This window comes from Athene cunicularia (genome assembly GCF_003259725.1).
Source record: "Athene cunicularia isolate RWA chromosome 6 unlocalized genomic scaffold, athCun1 chr6_part1, whole genome shotgun sequence".
Lineage (NCBI taxonomy): Eukaryota > Metazoa > Chordata > Aves > Strigiformes > Strigidae > Athene > Athene cunicularia.
In genome coordinates, this window is record NW_020799105.1 from 4,495,642 (window position 1) to 4,518,182 (window position 22,541).

At 36.4% G+C, this 22,541-nt stretch overlaps 1 protein-coding gene across 1 annotated transcript in view; it reads right to left on the reverse strand.

Moving 5' to 3' along the window:
• Positions 1-22,541, reverse strand: part of TM9SF3 (transmembrane 9 superfamily member 3) — a 53,022-nt gene that overhangs the window by 25,612 nt on the left and 4,869 nt on the right. Inside the window, exons 3-6 of the mRNA XM_026851469.1 lie at positions 17,281-17,476; positions 8,228-8,350; positions 3,619-3,779; positions 806-883 (exon numbers count right to left, since the gene is read on the reverse strand). Coding sequence (XP_026707270.1) covers positions 806-883; positions 3,619-3,779; positions 8,228-8,350; positions 17,281-17,476 — 558 coding nt within the window. The remainder of the gene's footprint in view (positions 1-805; positions 884-3,618; positions 3,780-8,227; positions 8,351-17,280; positions 17,477-22,541) is intronic.

Below are 22,541 nucleotides of genomic sequence, written 5' to 3' on the forward strand. Positions count from 1 at the left end.
ATTTGTAGAAAGTCTCACTAAAACTGGCCTGTGAAACACCATATGTAAAGCTTTTCCACAACCAAGCTTGCTCATGACAAAGTTATCACAGCTTAATTAAGCACCAGCAAAGTTCAAACAATTGGCTGTACAGGCTCCCTTTGTAAAGGAATTGCAACATGATATATTGCTGCCTTCCTAGAGAAGAGGTTTAAGTAGTAAAAGAAACATCCAAAAAGCCAAAGAAACCATTGCTTTGCACAGGACCAGTATGTGCAGCAGTGTTATTTTGCCTCTGACAAGCACATCTTCTGGTTTTCATCAAGCTCCAAACAGAATCCAAACCTTCTAATTTCAGAAGGTAGTGTAGCTCAGTATACTATCCGTAAGGAGATGACAACCACAGGTTTAAACCATCACCAACTGGTTTAGGCTAATGCGTTCTGCTTTCCATTTACTGCAGTAAAAAGTGTACCTATGACCAACTGCCATTATTCAGCTTACAACTAACACAGTTGTGTACCTGAAATTTCATTGATTCTGATCACATGAATGTATTTTCTTGAACTGCCTTCTATTTGCTGCAGGCTTGAAGCTTGCTTGCACATTTACTGAACCATACTAAAAAACTGAAGCCATCCTATTTGAGAAACAGAACTATCACTTAAAACCTACAGTCCTAGATATGCCCGTTTCGTTGTCCCAGAGAACACCTGGGATATACAAAAATTCAAAAGATGTCATCCAAAAATTCCATGACATCTACTGAACTAACGCAACCATTTCAATGGGATATTTTGTAAGGTAGTCTTAGAACAATACATACTCTGTGCTGAAAGAAAGATGGGTCAAGATACTTGTCAAATCTGTCTTCAAACTTCACATCTGATTTCTTCCATTTCACCTAAAGGGAGAAAAATTTACATTTGAAAAGCTCATTATATGTTCAGCTATACTCAAATGCAGAAACACAAAACACATTTTTAAAATAATCTACTTCAGATGTTTTCTTCCATATGAATCTAGGTTTTGGCAAAAACAACGGACTAATGTTCTTAAATGTTCAGACATAGAATGAACATCAACCACCTTGCCACATGGATCTAATCTTGTCTGTGCTTATGGTTAAGAACAAGGAAGACTCAATCTTCATTGCCACAGCTCTCACTGCCTATGCAAGGCTAACCAAAGATGCAAACATCTAGTTGTCAAATACAACAAACCTTTTTCATGATGATAGGAGGAGCTCATAAAAGCACTCATACTGAAGGTGCCAAAACCAAAATCCATCACATGATCCTATTTTTCAGTTTTGTCAAATGAATACTTCAAAGATATTTTTCCACACAGCAGATACTCATAAAAAGAGGAGGCAATGCCTTTGAACAATTCTCTCAAAGTTGCCCAAGGTTTCAGAACAAAGGTCAGAGAAAGAAAGCATATTTAAATATCTTCAAGAATCACGTGCTAGAAAGCAGCAGAATTTTTCCAAATATATTTTTTTTGCTGACAGCACACTTGCATTCCTCAACATTTCCATGTGCTGCATTGTATGACGAGAGGCTTGTGGAGAACATCACCAGTGTTGACAACACCTTCTACTTCTGCTCCCCCAACATCTGTTTTGCTGCCATGCACTGAAACTGGTATTCAGTGAAATCATCTGTACATATATTCACTGAGTAGAGTGCCCAAGAAAAAAGATGGAGTCTAGCAGAAGTGAGGGAAATGAGAAGATAAAAGAACAGATTTAAAACAAATGCCAGTAGGAAAGGACATAAACCAAGATACAAAGCTGGCTGGAAGGGAACTGGATAAAAGGGATCAAGCTGGACACTAGAAGAGACAGATCAAAATTTTAAAAGCTAGAAACTAAAAGCTTCAGCCTAAAATCTGTAAGACCACTGGATTCTGCAATATAGACATTTAAACTGCCAATAAATAACTCTGAAACCAGTTGGAAAAGTATGCATTTATGGCTATACTATCACAGCGTAACAGCATATTACTGCTATCAGTTACTCCCCTAGCTGCACAGAGGACTGCTTTGGATTTGGAAGATACAATCACACTAATGAACTATATGGTGCTAATATGGCAGCACAGTATTTGTCAGAATTTTTGCAAGATTGCTTTAATTTTAATTTTTAAATGCAGTTTCAGAAATTAAATACCAATCTACACTATATTTTTTCAAAAGCATGCCAAAATCAGGAAATATCCGGATTTTTAGTGATCTTGAAACAAATGCATCTCCCTTGTGCCTATCTTTTTAAAATACATGAGAAGGATCTATCCTTTTCAACAGATGAGGAGAAAGCATAAAAATATAGAATGAACACCCCTATCACGCACCACAGTCCCGAGACAGATTAAAACCCTCAAGACTCAACTAAGGTATATTGAGGTATGTTATTGTTCTTCAGTCCAAATTACAACCTTGCTCAAGATTAATAGCTCAAAACATTAGTATCTTTCAAGATTGTTTTAAGCAGATACATTTCTCACTAGAGTATCTGCCACTGAGAAGCACTGCTTAGAACAAATCCACCAGAGACAATCTGCGAATTAAACACCACACACAGCCAGCCCAATAATTGCCCACTGGTGCCAAAAGAACTGGATAGGTAAACTTTGTACACTAAAAAGCATTTTAAGGGAACATCTAATGTTATTTTCATTACTGGCAGCTACTCAGTGCCATCCACCTCAAAATTCACAGAGCAAACAGACCTCACAATGCTGGTGGAATTTGAAATAGAAAATTTCAAAATTTCTACTATCAATTTTGCAGTAGAAATAGGGAGATCAGTGTAAATAATTCTAGAAAGCACATATTAAAAACCAGTTATCTGCACTTCAAACTATACAACATATTTGGCACAAGACAAATGTAATAGTGGCAAGAATATCCTCTGAAATAAAATCTTATGCTGACACCTACTGCTAACACATTGTAGAAAAAATAATGCATTAAGAACTAGTTTCAGCATACAAATGTGGTGAACATAAGTGAACCGTTACAGATTTAAGTAACATCAAATAAATAATTTGTTATCTCAGATCAGCAAACATTGTTTATTCATTACCTTGTATCATAGCAATTCAGTATAATAACAGAGGGCTTCAGAGAAAATCTTATTAGTAAGGTTTTTATATAGATCAAATTTCTACTGAAATTGCAAAAACAAAATAAGCTTTGATACTAACTGCTTGCAAAGTATGAAGACTTAAAGTGGATTTTGGTCCTAGCTCAGAATCCAGTTCAAATTTATGATGTAGATGTCAGAGCTCTGCTCCAAACATTAAGAGAATGCATACCTACTTGGGGGTCTTCTATACTTCTAGCCTCCACACCTTTTGGGACATCTTCCTTTCTCATCAAAATGCTTTTCTGCCCATTATAGAAGCTACAGTTTGTTTGAAGCGTTTCAAAAGTCACCACTTTACATTTATTCTTAAAAAACATACCAAGGTTTTGCACTAATGAAAAAAAAGAATATATGAAGGCATGAAGATACATCTTCCTCTAGTACAGCCTCATGTATCAATGCATAGTTGTAGGTATACTAGCACCTATTTTTAAGCTATTTCACCATCTAGAATTACTTACTACAGATGCATCAGCAAATTACTTACCGAATATGACATCTGGATTTTTGTGTTGGGTACCAGTTTCACCTTTCCTTCACTGGTCAGATTGACATCTACAATTCTATTTCCATTGTAACCAATTTCAAGTTTTTTATAAGTCCAAAGGTAATAATCTTCTCCATTTTCATCTGCTTCTCCAACAATACCTGTATATGAAACAAGCATAAGTGTCTATTACAGGTATGCTTTTAAAATATTCTGTAATTACTTTTTTAAAAGGTTCATTACAGAAGTTTTGCCAGCTAAAACAGCAACATAACTACAGTAAATAGAATACAGCAGACCTTATGCTCTTTTTTTTTCAACTCAATCCATAGGTATCTGCCATCAATGTTTTGAAATGACATTAAAAGAAAAAAGTATGCAGCCACAAACACTGCGGAAGAAATGGAAGACACAACAGCAGTTCCTCTAGTTTTATTTGGAATTCTTACCAGATAAACAAATAGCTGAACACAGATTTGATTTCATTGAACAGAACTTAGCCAAGACTTCTGTATTTTCCCATCTACCATCTATCCCTTCACTTTTCTTCCTCTTAAAAATTTTACTTTCATTCTGTATTCCTCATTAGTTCACTCTCCAACACATACTGTTTGCTCATTTGCACATAAGCTTTCAATGCTTCCCAGTAATGACAGTTTTTGACTACTCTCTCTGTTACTTCCACTGAAAAATTCAGGAAGTTATCATTTACTCAAAGATTTTTACTACCTGCAACATGCAAAGCTGCTCAGACGCTGCTAGAACATCAGAACTCAACTGAACTCTGTATTAGCCACAATTAAATTATTTTCAATAAATTACTGCAAAATGGCTAATCTACTACATAAAAATTCCAGAGAATGTATTATGCTGGGGGAAAAAAAAAAAAAAGATCGAGTCTAGCAGTCACCAACTTCACAGGCTACAAGTGTCATCTTTAATATCAAGACCATCATACCAAAGATCACATATAAGATGGAAAGCCACAATAAAAGCAGCACTCAAGATATACAAAGGCGAGAGGGGAAACGAGGGGGCAGTGGGAGAACAAGTAGGTGAAGAATATGGAATAGGTTACCATTGAAGCAGCAGGTCTATGAAGGAATAGCTTGTGTACATTACTCATGCTTTTTAACTTTTAAGGCAGTATTTTTCTATCATGTTTTTCACTCATGCTCATCTGTCAGGATTGCCTTGTATATGCCATCCACATGAAAGATGGGCCAGTTTGTGTCTATGCCACACAGCTTAGCACCTGGCACACCATCTGTTCCCATGGTAGTATCCAAAACCATGACAATACAGACCTCTAAAACTACTTAAAGGACATTCTAATCAATCACTACCTGAAGGAGTGAACTAACACAGTGCTCCATACACTTAGGGAGATGTCCTAAAACAAAGACAGTGAAGCCTAGTCACTCCACTGTGGGACAGCAATTCAAGGAAAAATAGAAAATGGAATAATTTTATCTGAATGCACTTAAGAAGATCTATTTGTCTTTTTCAGGGCAGAAAATAAAGTATAAACCTTCCAAAGTCCTCAAACGGCAGTCATTACCTTTAGTTATTGGTATAATAATATACCAAAAATAATAATAGTTATCAGTATAATAAATAATTTGAAGTCATTACCTTTAGTTATCGGTAGTTAAGAAAAGTTATTTTATGTCTAGTCTTTACTGAAAATTGAGTACTCCTTACTGGATATTTTGAAAGCATCCTAAGGAGAATTTCAAATAGTAATGGTTGTGCATATGACTTTGACATGAGTAAGCCCTACCACTACCTTGCCAAGATGGAAAACCACAAAAACCATAAAAAATGAACTGAAGTTTGCCAGGAGAAAAGGAATGCCACAAATCCATCTGGATGAGCCTAGAGAAGTGAGTGGTCTGCTTTAAGAATAGAATTAAACAGAAGCTGCCTAGAATACTCTGCAGACATTAAGACCATCTGAACCTTCTTCTTCTAAACTTTTCAGAGAACACTTACTTTCTTTTGGTAGCACAAAAAAATTACTCTAGCCATTTACATTTAGGGAACAGAATTTTGGTTTAATCCAGCTACAAGACACAAATCAACAATGAAAAAATAGTGGACTGGGTGATACAGTGCATATAACACATGCTGGCTAGTAAGGTTCTCAGGAAAGGTAATCCAGATGAAGTGGATCAACATGATAGTCTTCACACAGAAAGTCATTTCAGCACAAGATATTTTTAATGCAGGCTGAGGGTAACCAGGTCTGGACACTATCTTAATAAAACAAAAAAAATTCTCAGTATTCAGAGTATTTCAGACATGTCATCGTAACTGCTAAACTTCTTACACCTGTGTATTTTAACCAGTCCTAATGTTTTTCATTACAGTTACTGAAATTAACAGCTGTGCAATGGCAGTCAATCATAAGATATTAGTTTTCCTTTAGTATCTCTGTCAGCACATTACATGGTGCTAGGCAAGTCCATACAACACAGTTGAAGATACGAACAAGCTGGAGGAGCCATGTGTACAGTATCACTCATGCCATATTCATAACATTTATAATAAAAACTGTTCAGTGAGCAGCAAGTCTCAGAGCTTTAAGTTATAGGCAGCACTCAGAGCCTGAAATATTCCTATTGTTGAACAGAGACCCAGCAAAACTAGAATTAATGCAGATAAGCTATATTTAAGAGTTTTCTAAACTGTACACAGAACACAAAGGTCAGAAAGAGATGTTTAGACTTGCAGATAAAAAACTTCTGATCAGTTCAGTGTATCCCCTCCTTTCTCAGCTCCCCATCAAGAACCAATAAATTTTTTCGAATAAAAACCAGGCTAGTATTGACTGACCAACCTGCAGTCCTGCTAGTTTTACCTAGTCCTCAGGAGAAACAGACTGAAATAGTCAGCACTGATTGCTTTCACACTTGATCCTTGCATACCTATCAGTACTTATGATGTTTCAGTTACCTATTATGTATCACAACTTGAGGCCCTGGTTCCAAACAACTACCAAAACCAGCCTCTTAATATCATACGAAGACAAGCTGTTAGCTGTAGCATCAGGAATGACTTCTTGTGCATACAAAGATATTAAAAACACTGGAATCACAGTAAAACAGATTTTTCAGCTGAGAATAAAATGTAGTCAGTGTGTAGAAGATTTAGTAAGTACATTTGTGCTTTGGTATTTGAGGCGAGAACAATCAGTCCTAAAAAAGAAAGTCTTTAAGCCTCACTAGCCACACAGGATTCCAAAGAAGTCTGTTTAGCGTCCCATCATCCTTGGGCAGTCTAAAGCCCATGTAGCTGCCACTAGTCTAGGAAAATCATTCACTGATCTTTTGCTGAAAGGCCAAAAGCATAAAAAAATATCGTTGCAACACCTGTCACTCACTTATGCTTTTAAAAAGCCTACCAGCAATTGCACAAGTAAAGGCCACACAGATTAATTAGGGTCTATTCCAAGCCCTGCCACAGAAGTGTTACACACACTAAGCAAATCAGCTGAAAAGAATTAATACAATATATGAGTACTCCTGTCAAGCATTATAATGATGTCTCTTAAAAACAGATACATTTTTTAAAAAGCAAGAACCTTCCTGACTAACAGATAAATAAATAAAGCACTAGCATTTCTGGCTGGGGCTCATGGTCATCAGATAGCTACTTTCTATAAAACCAATTAAAGCTATAAGAGCTAAACACCCCACCCCCTGTCAGAATGAATGAATGATGTGTAGCATTATTCAGCATATATGCTACCTATCAAAGAACTTTCATCATGTGGCTTGAACTGTATTTTTGTAGGTGTTATGGGATATTTTTTGTTTTGTTTTACTTCTTTCACTGAACATAGGCAACAAATACTTTACCTTAACAGCCTTTTGTGGTGCTCTTCATTTCCTTTCAGTTTATATTTAAAACAGGGAGATTAGGGTTTGGGGGTTGGGTTCATGGCTATCCATATAAAGTGCAATCTGCAGAACACTCTTTACTAGGTACGTGATTACAGATTACAAGGGAGTAACAAAAACCGGAGTTTAGGAGACAATGACAGTAAAGACACATACTTTTGTTTCAAGACACAAGCACTTCTAAACTTCTAGTACTCAGCAAGAACAATTTTAAGAGCTGCATAAGAACAAGTAAAATAAAACTCCATAAAACCACAAACTTCACATGCAAAACTTAAAAACCACTAAACCACGACAGAAGTAAATCAAACAGCTCTTGTGTTAGTAATAAGCACAAGAAGTAGCAAAATAAAGTTTAAACATTGAACATTTTTATGAAATTGTTCATGAACACATTAACATGGGCATTACATCTGACCTATCTAATTACCACTCACTTGAACATTTAAAATAATTTAACTCTAAGAGCTTGGTATTATTAAATCTGTGCTTGAGAAACAAAACGGATTTTCACTGTTTTTGTAATTCATTAGCCATCCTACTGTTCTATCAATGCAATAATCCTTCAATTTATTTGGTTACATAAATTCTACATACTTGTGAGATTCTTATAATGAAGCTTAATCATTAAATGACTCCATGAAACCCACTAGCGCAGGACTCCTGTAGTTGTAATCACATTGTTCATGCATAGTAACACTCACCCCATATTGGCAAGTCATCAATATACATCTGGTACCAATAGTGATTTTTAATGGCATACACAAATGCATCTCTTCTTCCTTTGTCCAAGTCAATTTCACAGTAAGTAGTCTGCATTACATCATCTGCAAAAAATTAAAGCACAGGTATTGAGTTATTAATGAGCTGACTCAAAGGGAAGGCAATCCAAGCAAAAGGAGGAATGGACACTGAGGGAGTCTTTAACCTCTTTTGGCTATCCTCAAGTAGGTAACAAAAAAGCACATTTGGAAAAGGAACCATTAAAACAATTACATGATTGTTTTTGTAAATCCACCCTTCCACACGCAGAAGCTTCCCACAGACTGGATAAGGAAAGGTTTGAAAGTATCCTTCTGCTACTTCATCCACACTAAATTAAGAACCATTAGCTGATGACAGCTTTATCCAGACAGACCATGAGACATCTTTTACTTTACCAAGAGGTATGAAATTATTAACAAATACCTAAAACTGTGTACAATATAATCTCTCCATTTTAGTATAATCAAGTTCACTGACTAGGAATACTATTCATAAAATCTAAAATTTTGTTAAAGTTCTCAGAAATTATGAAGAAACTACCATAAAGGAAGAAACAATGCAATCAGGGTAAGAGCAGAAGAAAAGGACAGAAGACAAAAATAGGAATAAAGCAAAGAATGCACAAGAGACTGCATCTGGAAATAAAATAAATCCACCTCTTAAGAGTCAAAAAGCCATTTTTCCCCATCTATATTTTATAAGAAATGCAGTTAGCAGCCATTCTTTCACATCCCAGCTTCCTTCCCTAACGTTTCCTTTTCAAGTTAAAAAAGACAGAAGAGCTCATATTTACAAGAATTCAGGCAGCAACAGGTTTAGAGACAAAAACTCCCCCTCCCCATCTACTTCTTAGTAAATGTTTTCACTCTGCAAATAGTGAAATAAAGTCAATGTAAATAATTCCAGTCCCCTCTCTCTTATCTTTTTGTCATCACTGGAATTGAGGACCCATTTCCAGCAGATAAAATTAATTTGTGCCCCAAGTACAGCTCTAATCTGTATCAAAATTAATCTTTCTCCTATACACTAACTTCAATATAAAGTTTAAAAAGAAAAATCAAATACCCTGCACAGAAAGAGCACTGGCAAGTAGAATATTTCCAACACAAAACATTATTTCTCTGATAATGACAATGTGTCAAAATGAAAATATACAGAGTTCATCTGGTCAAATAAAACTGAAGCAAATCCTCGTGAAGCAAGGCAGTAAAATCCAACCAAAAGCAGACCTGCATAGTTGCATTAATTTCCTACAGCCCTGGAGAAAATAGTGCCCCTAGCTACTTTGCAATGGATGCACGTGTCTCTCCTATTTCTTATAAAAACAAACTTTAGTATTTTCTACTTTTGTTTCTTCCAAGACCCAATGAATGCACTCTAAAAAAAAATATTTCATTTTTCAGACTGATTTATTAGACAATAAAACTTCTACTGGGATTAAAAAAATAATAATAAAAAAAAAGATAGTAACAAAACCATTCAAGTCAATAAGGGTCTCAAGAAGACTTGGTTACATTTTCAGGACTCAGTTACATTCAGGAAAGGAAAGCCATTATATTTGGCACCACAGCTAAAAGAGAGTTATAAATCCAGGCTTCAGTTTGCATTTATGCTTCTACCGAACTGGATCCTATACTTTTTGGACTATATTCCCCAAAAAAAGTCTGCTTGGGATTTTTTCACTGTAACAGATGTTTTTGAGTCATCTTGATATTAATTAAAAGAAAACAAATAGAATCACTATCTTCTGAATTTGTTGCTAAGTGGGGATTAATTCTTTCCAAAATACTTAGCACTTTATTTTTGTCACTCTCTAGCAGTTTCATACTATACTCAAATAAAGGATAACACCTTTCTAATGTTAAATTTTTTAACTCACAAAGGACTGTTCAACACAGAGAGGTCAAAATTCACAGTGTGTTTTCATTTAAGAGAGAAACTGGTAGATGCTGTTAAATGAAGCATTACCTAGCACTGGAGCACAGAAGCCTGATCTGGGGAAAGTCCTACAGGGACCAGGCTGTTTTTAGGTGGCTCTCTCCTGACTGGTTCACCCACACACACTGCGGTACCAGCACAGCTGAAGGACAACACAGGGATATGAGCAAATGCTCCTAGCAAAATAAAAATCACATGAAATACAAGTGCTCTTTTTAGAGACCTTTCCTACTTTATAGCCTGAACACAGAAGCCTTTGTTTGCATTTATTAACCAAGACAAACGTGGTATTAGATGGTAATCTAACACCAAATTACTCCATGAACTTTCAAACCTGGAATTTGCCACCTTTGTTTTTGTTGTGTTTTGTTTTCTTACTAACTGAAACAACATTCTGCATCTAATATTCTAAGATATAAACAGTGGCTTTTGCTGCTATGAAAAAAAAAACCAAACACAAACCACCAACTTTTAAACAGCATTTGAAGTGAAATGACTGCACGGACATCTGACCAGGCTGCAGAAAGCAAGATGCCACCAACAAGCTGTCTTCATCCATCTTTATGGACTTTATTCCCAATATTTAGAATATCAGAAGAGGGCACAGAGATATTACGATCAACTACATTATGAGCTGCTCCACTGCACATACACAAAACCCCAGCAGAATCATTAGAAACAACCTCATTCAATTCATGAAAAACACAGGCATGACTTTACAAATAGTATGTGATTTCACCCTCAGCCATATTACACATACAGTTCCTCTCACCTCCCCCTAAAACAAATAAATGCAGGCAAGAGGAATGATGACAAGTGCTTCTTTCTCCAGTCACTGAGAATGCTGAAGACGTCATTTAGTTACAGGACAGGATTAGACGGTTAAGCTTAAATCCGCTGTGTTAAATGATTAAATGAAAGTAGTTTAGAACAGCACTCAGTGGCTGGGGAAGCTGAAGTCTACTTCATCACAGATCTAAAGTTTTGTGTATGTCAATTCTTATCAAAGTTGTGGTTGTGTGTGTAGTCAAGAAGAGTGTGAAGATATAGGTATATTTTGTGTTTTGTCTACAGAGATGTCAAAGAGGTAGCATCTGCTATATGATACAGATGCAGTAATGTCAGTAGCACATTAAGCAAATATAAAAAACCATAAAAGCAAGATTCATAACAAAAGCAGGTGTGGTTATGTCAGATTTCAAATTTCCTATGAACAGTCAAATTAACTGGGTTTCATACAAACATATAAACCATATAGAACCTCATTATGTCTGACCATCTCCTAGTACAACACTGAACATCATCCTGAATGACTGTCATTTTCTAGAGGTGTTGCATTCCTTCTAAGGAGCTGTCACTTAGAAGCATGGTCATTTAATAACATTTCTAAATAAGTGCAAAATTCAAGTGTGCTAAAAAGCCTTTTCCCCTTTAAATTAATCTTCTATAATTGGTATTGTACAGCATTGTCAAAAGTTAATTTTTTAACTGAAGTTGCTATGATCACAATGTTCAATACATTTAATAATTCACTAGGTCTCAGGTGTAACAGAGGATGTCAATTTAAATGCTTGAATAAAGAACGACATTTTACATAAAAAGCATTCTTAATCTAGATTTAGCTTGACAAGAGAATTAAGACAACTGAACAGTTAAAAGTTATTTTATAATACAAGTGTATGTTAATAACTCATTACTTTCTTCACAAAGATACAGATTTGAGACCTGTGATATAAGGACAACATTACACAGAATCACACAGAATCATTCAGGTTGGAAAAGACCCTTGGGATCATCCAAGTCCACCCATCAGCCCTACTCTACAAAGTTCTCCCCTACACCATATCCCCCAACATCTCATCCAAACAACCCTTAAACACATGGGTGATGATGACTCCACCACCTCCCTGGGCAGCCTATTCCACTCTCTGACCACTCTCTCTGGGAAATTTTTTTTCCTAATGTCCAGTCTGAACCTCCCCTGTTGCAGTTTAAAGCCATTCCCTCTTGTTCTGTCACTAACTACCTGTGAGAAGAGACAGCAGCAACGTCTCTACAATGTCCTTTCAGGTAGCTGTAGGCAGTGATGAGGTCTTCCCTTAGCCTTCTCTTCCTCAAACTAAACAGTCCCAGCTCCTTCAGTCACTCCTCACAGGGTTTATTCTCCAGGCCCTTCACCAGCTCCGTTGCCCTCCACTGCACTCACTCTAGCACCTCAATCTCTCCTACTGAGGTGCCCAAAACTGGACACAATACTCCAGGTGTGGCCTCACCAGTGCAGAGTACAGGGGGACTATCACCTCCCTACTTCCACTGGTCACACTATTTCTAAGACAAGCCAGGATGCCGTTGGCTTTCTTGGCCACCTGTGCACACTGCTGGCTCATGTTCAGCCACTTGTTTATTAGAACCCCCAGATCCTTCTGTTCCAGACAGCTCTCCAGCCACACCTTGCCAACCCTGTAGCAATGTTCATACATGTAACAGAAGGGAAATGCAGCTACCCTGTATGGGCACAGGTATTCTTTCACATGACAGATTTTTAAACACAAAAAGAAACACTACTTCATGGATTCCTGCATTCACTGTAAATTTGCCCCACCTGTCACCACTACAAGCATTCAAATGCAAACCGACATTCTCAGGAGAATACATTTCTGTAGCGCCATTATTTTTCTCATTCTGTTTCAAAAATACAGGCAAGGTCCACTGATTCAGCCAACAGTGTTACTTACATAGTCTGTGGTACTTCAGTTACTGACAACTGCAGCCTAAATAATTCTTTGAATATGATGAACAACATGCAGTTTCCCACTTACCTGCCACTGCTGTCCAGTCAAACTATGTTGAGAAAGGAACTAGGTTTTATTGCAGAAGCTAACTTATCAGAACAATTCTAATTCTCTTTCACTCACTCCAGAGGATAAAAATCTACAAGTATAAAATCCAAATTAATTTAATTTTGTAAACTCTTACAACACTCATTTAAAGACGAAGAATACCTGTAACTGTTAGTCTTGCCATAATCCCAAACACACATGAGGAAAAACATGATTACCTGCTAACTCAGAACTTAGATCTCATTCACATATTCATGAAGAAAATCTGTACAAGTCTTTCAGATGGTCAGGCCAACATTTTGAAAAATAGATCACTATAGGTATTTAAATCCATATTCAAGCATCTAAATGATTACTGAAAGGTACTTGACCAGCTCTTAATTACTTCAGCTGTAGATGTTAGATAACACTCCTTGAAGCTGTATCTTTTTCTTAAGAACATATGAATCTATAGGTGCCAAAACATAAACTTCTACTTGTTAAGAGAAAAACCCACCACAAGTTACCAACAACTCAGTTTAATTCCAGCAACTTCTGGACCACTGGTGCATGGGTGGGAACATAGATCAATCACAACAATATAAAATCTATCAATTTAAAAAAATAAATTAATTTACTAATACAATTGTAACTTGTCCAGTTACAAGATCTACCATTATTAAAGAGTCTCCAAAAACCTGAGCTACCACCACATTTTGACAACCAAACTGACAAGTAGTTGTTATACAGATGCTAAAATTTTAACGGGCAGACTATGAAATTTAAATTTTCCTACATGCATTGGATATAAATTGCATTGATTTTATGACAGCTTTTAAGCCTGTAAAAAAAAAAAAAAGCATCTCAGATAGCAATCCTTTGCTCTTTTTTACTTTAAAAACTTGTATATCAAGGGGATTTGGATTTCAACGAGTTTTACATAATTTTATATTAAATAAGTACTAATAACTATTGATATAATAACATTTAATTTATACTTGTTAGTCTGAAATTTGGAAGAAATGTTAATACTTTTAATAGTAGATTGAAGATAGTAAAATAGTTGACTCCCATTCAGATTTTACTTCATGGATCCACTGCTAGAAATACTACAGCACCTCCTGATACAGAAGCTGCTGAATACCAGCTAACAGCAAAGAGATTATCATCTTCATCTTTTATCCAGAGGACACAGATTGTATGAGGAAAAAAACTAGAAGTGCACATGGACAGCTTCCCAGATCATGCACACAGACTCAGACATCAACCAGCTACCATGTACCATCTGCTTTACAGAATACATCTGACCTGCAGCCACTTTTGTTAGGAGTCAACTCACTGCAGGTCCAGTAGAGGTTATCAATCTACATAGAGCACCAATATGTTAATAATGATAAATTAATATTTAAAAAGCAACAAGGGACATAGATGAAAAGGAATTCCCTGCCTGCTGGGAAATGTACCAGTACGTCTATCCTTACACTTACAAGTCATAAACACGTGATTCCTTTTGAAATCTCTACTCCTCTGTACCCATACAAAGCTTGTTTTAAACATCATGTCCAGTCTGTCTGGAAGAATATACCCCAATATAGCAACTACATACCTGGTGTGCACTGGTAAAATAATTAGACACACAAAAAAGCATCCAAAAAACCTAGTACAAGTGGAAGACCAGACCATAAACCCCAAAGAAATTGCATTCAATTTTTCACAATACTTTATATAATATATAGAGAAAATCTGAAGCTTTTTGTGTCAAAACATCACCACAAGTGGGTGTAAATCATAACCTGAAAGCAAAATGAGACTTAAGGAAAACAGATTTTTCTGTTGTAAAGAACTACAGAAGAAAACAGGTAACTAATATGGCATGGACATAATCAAAGGCAAAACAATCACAAGTAGAAAAAACACAGCACTCTTCCACCATTCTGCATTAATGGTACTCCAGCATGCTTTTGGCTTCCTGTGGTTCTGAATTCCAAAAGACTTCTCTTAATCAAACAGCAATGCTAACAGTTCCTATGTACTGAGGATCTAGATGTTCATTATTACCCAAGTTGTACTTATTTTTGTTTAAGAAAACAGATGTTAAGTATCCTTTTTCTAAGTGTTAAAGAATTGCTGAAACAGAAACTCATTAATTTATCCATTTTTAGAGTATTTGGATATATATTCGAGAGTTTATTCACAGAATGAATGGATTTGTCCAATGCTCTGCTTCTGCATACTTCCCTGAGAAATGGCAGAAAATACTCTGGAAAGCTAAATTACATTGGACTACTGACTATAAAGTGGTCACAAGAGGAGGCAAAAGATAAACTGAAAGTTTAATCTACCTCATCTGTTATTTCAGGAAAAAAGATGAACATGCCTTACAAATTTAAAACAGCCTGACTACTGTACAACAGAGGCTCTACATTTTTTTGGACCCCTAAAGAAGAAAATTTTTCAAGCATTTCAGCCAGTTCCTGATCTAGAGCCAGTCCATCCCCTCCCCTTTCCTTGATACCATCTCAACACTTCCACTATAAAACAGATTACTAAATTACTACCTCCAGGGTCAATAAGGAAAAGGGCAAGTGCAGGACAAAAGTGCTGAAGAGAGTGCTACAGAACAGCACCATCTGCTCAGTACTCCTAGTCACAAAATGAAAGACTTGATCTAGCAAAAGTTTTATATGATAGGAGGATTAATTAACTATGGATAATCTTCAGAAAACAAATCTGGGAATAGGACGCTTCATAACAGTAAACATTAAATCACAAACCTTCCAGTCTTTTCAATTTGGTGCTGCATCTAGAGAGTACACTGGAATAACAGTCTCTTTGTAAAGATGTGGCAATTAAAGGAAGTAAAAATTACACATATAACTGGTTTCAAAAGTAAGTATTTATGATATTCTGGCATCAGAAGTTTTACTTATTCTTCACAGACATGTTGAATTGCTGCCAGTTGCCTTCTCTGTTCTATTTTGAGTTTCTGAGCATATTCTATGAGGTTTGACAGGAAAACAATTTCTCCCATACTGAATAATATATTCAGCAGGCTACAAGTCTTGCAAACTAGTAATATGATTGTTTTCTAGTGTTTGTGCAGGTATAGTTCCTTTCTTAAAAGGAAAGATTCAACTCCAAATTCCTTTAATGCAGAGATGCTATCCCCTATGCAACTTGAAAATTTATGAAGAATTTGTGGTTTTAACAAACTTTTAATCTTTTATTCCACTTATCCTACTTACAACAAAAACATCATCAGGTCTCTTATTCTGCAGATAGCCAGTTCTGGTTAAAACTTTTTTAACTTGCAGAAACTCAGTCCCATCTCATTGCAAATGCTGAGACAAGATACTATGCTTAATTAAGTTCTCCATCTAGTTAAGCACTGGTGATGCAACAAAGTGTAGCTCTCTAGGGGAAAAAAACCAAACACATACACAAACCCCCAAAATTAATTAAATACACAAATGTTAACGTTCAATACCAACAAAAAGAATCTGTTATTATTTGAAGCTCTGCAACTACCAGTTACAGATATCTGAAAGGGCTCTGGGTACCGAAGAACACAAACAGAGAAATTATGCAATAGAACTCAGCACTTATGTCAAAACATTTATTTGCAAGAGAAGTTAAATGTCATTTCTGGAACAGTATGGAAAGAGGGAGAGGGCAGGATACAACACAGGAAAAAAACAGACTAGCTCTATCCTGACTGGCATACGATAAGTTAGAGCCAATAATATAAAAGTATTTGTCAAAGGTATGTCAAACTAGACAGTAAGCAGAAGGATACAATAATTAACTTCACGTTAAGGTAGAACTTAGAGATGCTGAGCCCTTGCTACTCCTTTGCAACTGTAGACAGTCTTCAAGTATCCAACACCATAGGAAAAAATTAAATATTCAGAATTGATAATACCAGAATTTTAATAACAGTAAATATTAATCATTCTTAGGCAGAAAGCTTACTTTTACTTCATAAAATGTAATCAGGTACATCAGAAGCATGTATCTTCTGCAAGCATCTTCCTCAACAGGCATATAGATGAAAACTGTACTGTAAACTGAAAAGTCAAGGGTAGCAGACAACCTTGCAGGGTGCTTCAAGCAACAATATGAAACACACTCAGTGGCTAGCAGTAGCAAACTTTCAGCTCTTCTACTTCAAAAATCACATTTTAAGGGTTTGTGGGTTTTTTTTAAAGTGACAAAATGTACCTTCAATTGCTTACCTTTAAACTTGATGTCAAGACCACTAAATTCCAATTCCACTCCTTGAAGTGCTTCTCCTAGGGTTTCATGGTAATGGCTGATGCTTTTTTTTGATCCCACACAGAAAGGAAGAGAGAAGTATTTATATGTTTCTTGGCGATTGTGGTAGGGTCCTACTGTATTCATCCATAAAACAACTTCCTCTTTATCTTGGTACTGAAAGATAAAGTTATTGAGTTAGATAAGACGCTCAGCAGAATAAAAATATTAAAGAAGCTCTCTCATTCATATTAACTAGCAAAGCAGCATTGTTACATTTAAACAATGTTACAGGCAACAGTTACATTTAAAGACAGTCAAGTATTTTTGTCTTTTGGGTGGCAGGGATTCTAGGACAAGATTTTCAGCCTGCTTTCCTACAAATAAAAAAAAAAAGCTTAGTTGATCATACATTTTCTTAGAGCCTATCATTGAAGTATCAGAAAAGGGGGATTCATTCAAATTTAATAGAGAAGCAGAAGATGCAGAGAGCAGAAGTGGCAAAAAGCAGAAGTCTCAAAAATAAGCAAGCGTTAACAAATTTTGTGGAAACACATATCAGTTAAAAGCAAAACTCTACTTATGTCCACCAAGAGAAAGGAAATATCAGACTAACACCTTGTTAAACAAGATCATAGCAAATAAATCAGGCAATCTACCCATGGTGACAGGTATACTGTATTTTCCCAAAATGCAACTCCTTTTAATTTTTGTAATGGTATAAATTACATTCAAAATTCCCAGAAGATCACAATGTCTCACAGGAAGCACTAAAATTAAACTGTGGCATACCTACAGTAGCCAAGAGACAAAGTCAGACAGAAGGATTGTATTCTGATGCATTTCCAACATTCTCACAGTGAAAAAACAAAACAGCAAGGAATCTGGTGACTGCCATGAGAAACTTTCCAGGAACATGCATGCTTCATTTTCAACGGCTACTGCTAGCCAGGAAAACTTATTCCTTGCCTAGGAGACAGTAATCTTTTTCAAACCCTTACAACTTCTCAACAACAAAAAAGTCCTTAAAGTCATCCATCTATCAGTATTCAAATACTGCATCAATTCAGGAAAATTAAGTGATTTGAAATCATTACTTGCACTATATCTGAATGCACCTAGATGATGTATCAGGTTTGCTGGTTACTACAAAGCCTCTCATCTGACACTGCTTCACCTACTATAATTTCAAAAGATTAGGAGGGACAGTGATGTAACTTTTAAAGTAGAAAAAAAACCCTGTACTTATAACTGTACACACCTGCAAGCACAATCACCATATAGATCCCAATTTTTTTTTTTTTTTTTTAATAGTACTTTATTCTTCTGGACTTTAAGACCAGTATGCAAACAGACCACATTTGGAGAGGAAAAAAAAAGTCAAACGTTAATTAGCCATAACTATTTCATAGCACACAGCTGAAATACTGAATACAGTTCTGCATCTCCCTTTTAAACAAATGAACAAAGGTTCTTCAACACCATTTATTCTGAATAATCACAGGTATAACAACAGGTTAACTCAGAAATAATTAGCTACACATGAAATGCAATAAAGTCTTCAGATGAGGTGTTTAAAAGTTAAACTCAGGGATTTAAACAAACATGCTTTGGGAAATAATTTAATACCTTTATACTAACATGTCATCTCAATTAAAAGCCTCATCTTTTTTTTGTTTACAAAGATGCACAAGGGTCATTCCAGCCTCTTATGTGAATGATGTCCAACAAGAAACTTTAAACATCTTACTAATTTCATTCTAAGCAGCAGCAAAGACCAAACACTAAACAGCTTCCCAGACCTAGCCATATGCAGGACACACACTTAGGAACATTTGACAGGTAAAGAATTTCAATGAAGGAGCAAAGAAAGAATAAATGACACAACAAGATAAAGTAGACATTCCTGCTCTCTACCAGCAACCATAAAGATTATACCAGTACAGGGGACCACAGTTCCAGCCTCCTCACCAGCAGAAGCAGACAGTGGAATCTGCGCTACAATACCATCTCTAGCTCTTGCCAATGTAGCAAGGGACAAGTTGGTTCGTGCCTTTCTAGTCTGTTATGCCTAGCACGTCTTCTATTTCTTCCTCTAACAGCTGCACAACATATTTTCATCCCTTTCTCAAAATGGCCTTAACTTGTCAAGAGCCCACTATAGCATTACTCCTTGTAATGCAACTACTTACATGTGAACTGAGCTATGTCTCTGTTCAACCTTCAGTAATAGCATATGACAACGTTCTTAGGTCTCTGAATTCATCTTTGCCAGTGCCTGAATAAAGCAAGCACTGACCACTGCTTTGCTTTACTTCTTGTTTCTGACCTGTTTCATCCCGAGTTGGGACCTGGGGCACTTTTGGAACTATACCAAATACCCTTCAAGTGACAAAAAGCAACTTGTTAACATATTATTCAAAATTTTGTTACATTTTCTGATCTAATAATGTAGCTACATTGTAATAACATCTACAATAACAAATTTGGTCTTTGCTTGTCTCTTATCCACATGATACTCAGCTGTCCTTCAGGGCCTGCAAGTTTTTCCCACATTGACTTCAAGATGCCATCAGTCTACTCTGGAGAGAAGAGGGACCAAATCAAACACAAGAAAGAATTCAGTCTACATTTATTACTTCCTCCCTTCTCACAACCATTCCTGAACAACACAAGAGAAGTCCACTCAGGACTGCTACATAAAGAGGGCACTTCAGCCATCCCAGGCTACACTTCACTCACAGTCAGCAAGTCCCTAGCCACAGCAATTTGCAGCCCATCAGGTGTTCCTAGTGCTCTCCCAAACTTAAGAGAGCTGTAGTAAGAAACCCATCTTAAGCAACTTCAGCCCGAATTTGAGGTAGGGTGGGGGCATATCTAGGAGAAACTCAAACCGATTTTCATCTCCCTACATTTATTGTGTTTTGCTCAGTTATAAATATGAGTTTTCATGTTTAAATACGTTTCCTTGTCATGATATATCTCATCCTTATAATCTTACTGTAGAGGTAGGGTAATTTTGTGGCAAGAACTCAGTGCTATCAAAGAGTTCAAAGTTTGTGGTGGTTTGGATTTTGGTCATCTTTTTTTTCCTTTTTCATTACTGCCTTCACAATATCAAAACATCTATAACAAGTAACAGTGTGAACATAGAGAAAAACAATTCTTATTTAGGCAAGACAAAGAACTAGAGCATATTGTAGAACTGTTCTTTCACCTCTATATGACGACTTCTACGTTTGCAGAAGGCTAACATACAACATACCTTCCAGCAAAAACGTCACATACCAGAGAGATAACATAAAATAAGCTGCTAAAGAAAGCCTGGGTTCTAAGGGAGCCACAGCACTCAGTCTCTATCAGTACCAGCCAGATTTTGGTCAGCACATTCACTGTCAGTCTTGCAGTAGTTTCAACTACTGACATGCTCCATTATATCTTCTTTCAGCATATGTGCAGTCTTATGCAAACTGTGAAGAATTTGGAGCCACAGAAAACAGGAAAAAAATTTCAGCTCCATAGCACCACCTTTAATTCTTAGCAGAAAGAACATTTAAACAAACTATTCTCATCAGCCTTAGACACACTGGACAAAATGACAAAACAGAAGAACCCCAAATTCTTATTTTTACTGTTCTGATGAGCAACTGTTCACATGTACCCTCTGAGCTCTGAACACAACATAGCAAATCACAATCTTGTTGCCTTCTGGTAACCTTAGCAGCCATGTCAGCAGTAACTAACAGTCAAAGCCAACATGCAGTAAGACAGGATGTGAACAGTCCAATGGTCTCTTTCAAAAATTGTGACACAGCAATATAAAACTTGCATAACCAACTGTGTGATGTTTCCTTATCTTCTGCTACATAATCAGCAAGTAAAATACTTTGACTCATTGAGATTCCACCAAATCCCAGAAAACATTAAAAAAGTATCAAGAACTCCCTATCAATTAAGGTACAGAACAAACAAAAGAGGAAGTTAGCTACAATGTGCAAGAATATCCACATCACACACCCAACTAGTTAAATTCACCAATAACAGCTGTCATAGTAAAAGATCTAAGTAAAAATTTCTTACTCTCATTCCACATATGATAAGGGTCTCGAGTCATTATTTGACCCATCACTGCTCTGGGACTTTTGGAAAAGAAACAAATGTATTCTTAATACAGCTGTATCTAAACTGAGGTTTGCAACAGGGCAAATAGTAATGAAATAAAGTCAAACGGTAAAATAATTTGAAACAAAAATGATGATCTGTAGACTCCAGATAGCTTGAGTGACATAAATCTAGTATCTAGAGTTACACTTATGAGTCAATGCAATTTTATCTTCATCCCTTATGAAAACAAGTGCCAAACAACTTCCTAACATGAAGGACTTACTTGCTGTACTGAAGTATTGCTATTTCAGAAATTCTTTTTTGTTCTTCATTCTCTTTCCTGACCTGTTTGCACAGAATTAGACAGTGGAAAGGCAGCTTTTCACATGCCAGAAGATGGACACCAGTGTCCTATTAAGAACATAGTAACTGGCCAGGCAAATAAGGTCAACAAAGACGCTGCAGTCTCTACCCTCATATATCTCAGCAAGCTCTTCTAGTACACTGCATATAGCTCAGAGATCCTCATTAACTTCACAAGCACAAGCATTTAACAACTTGGTAATGGTGCCAGAATTCACTGAGTTCACTACTTCCAAATATGAGAGAAGATTACAAAACACAATTTTAAATACCTTTTATTTACTGTAATTTATGAAAAAAAGTAGTACACATTCTGTAAGCATAGCATTAGCTTTACACCTTTTTCTGCACTAGACTTAATATCAGCTCGGTAATTTCAGTAACTATATGGAATATATAATGATCTATTTCAACTGCGCAAAACCAGAGGGGCATCCTGAACAAGTCTCAGCAGCAACATGAATTACCTACAGTACGCTGGTACAATCTGATTAATGGAAGGCAACCCTTCAGAAACTTTTTTCTGTAATTGCCACCCAGGTGATGGAGGACCAATCTGCACCTCACATGTAACCCATGTATCGGTTACAACCCTCATCACAGATGGGGACATCTGTTCCAAAGCACCACAATAGGGTCACACTGCTTGTTCAGAGCACTGGGCTACAGAGATATTGTGCATGTCAAAGCTAAAATCACGTTAAACCCATCTATACCAGCATTAAGGCAACCCTCCCATTCTGGCCCCCTGCAGAATATTAAACTGGCATGAAGC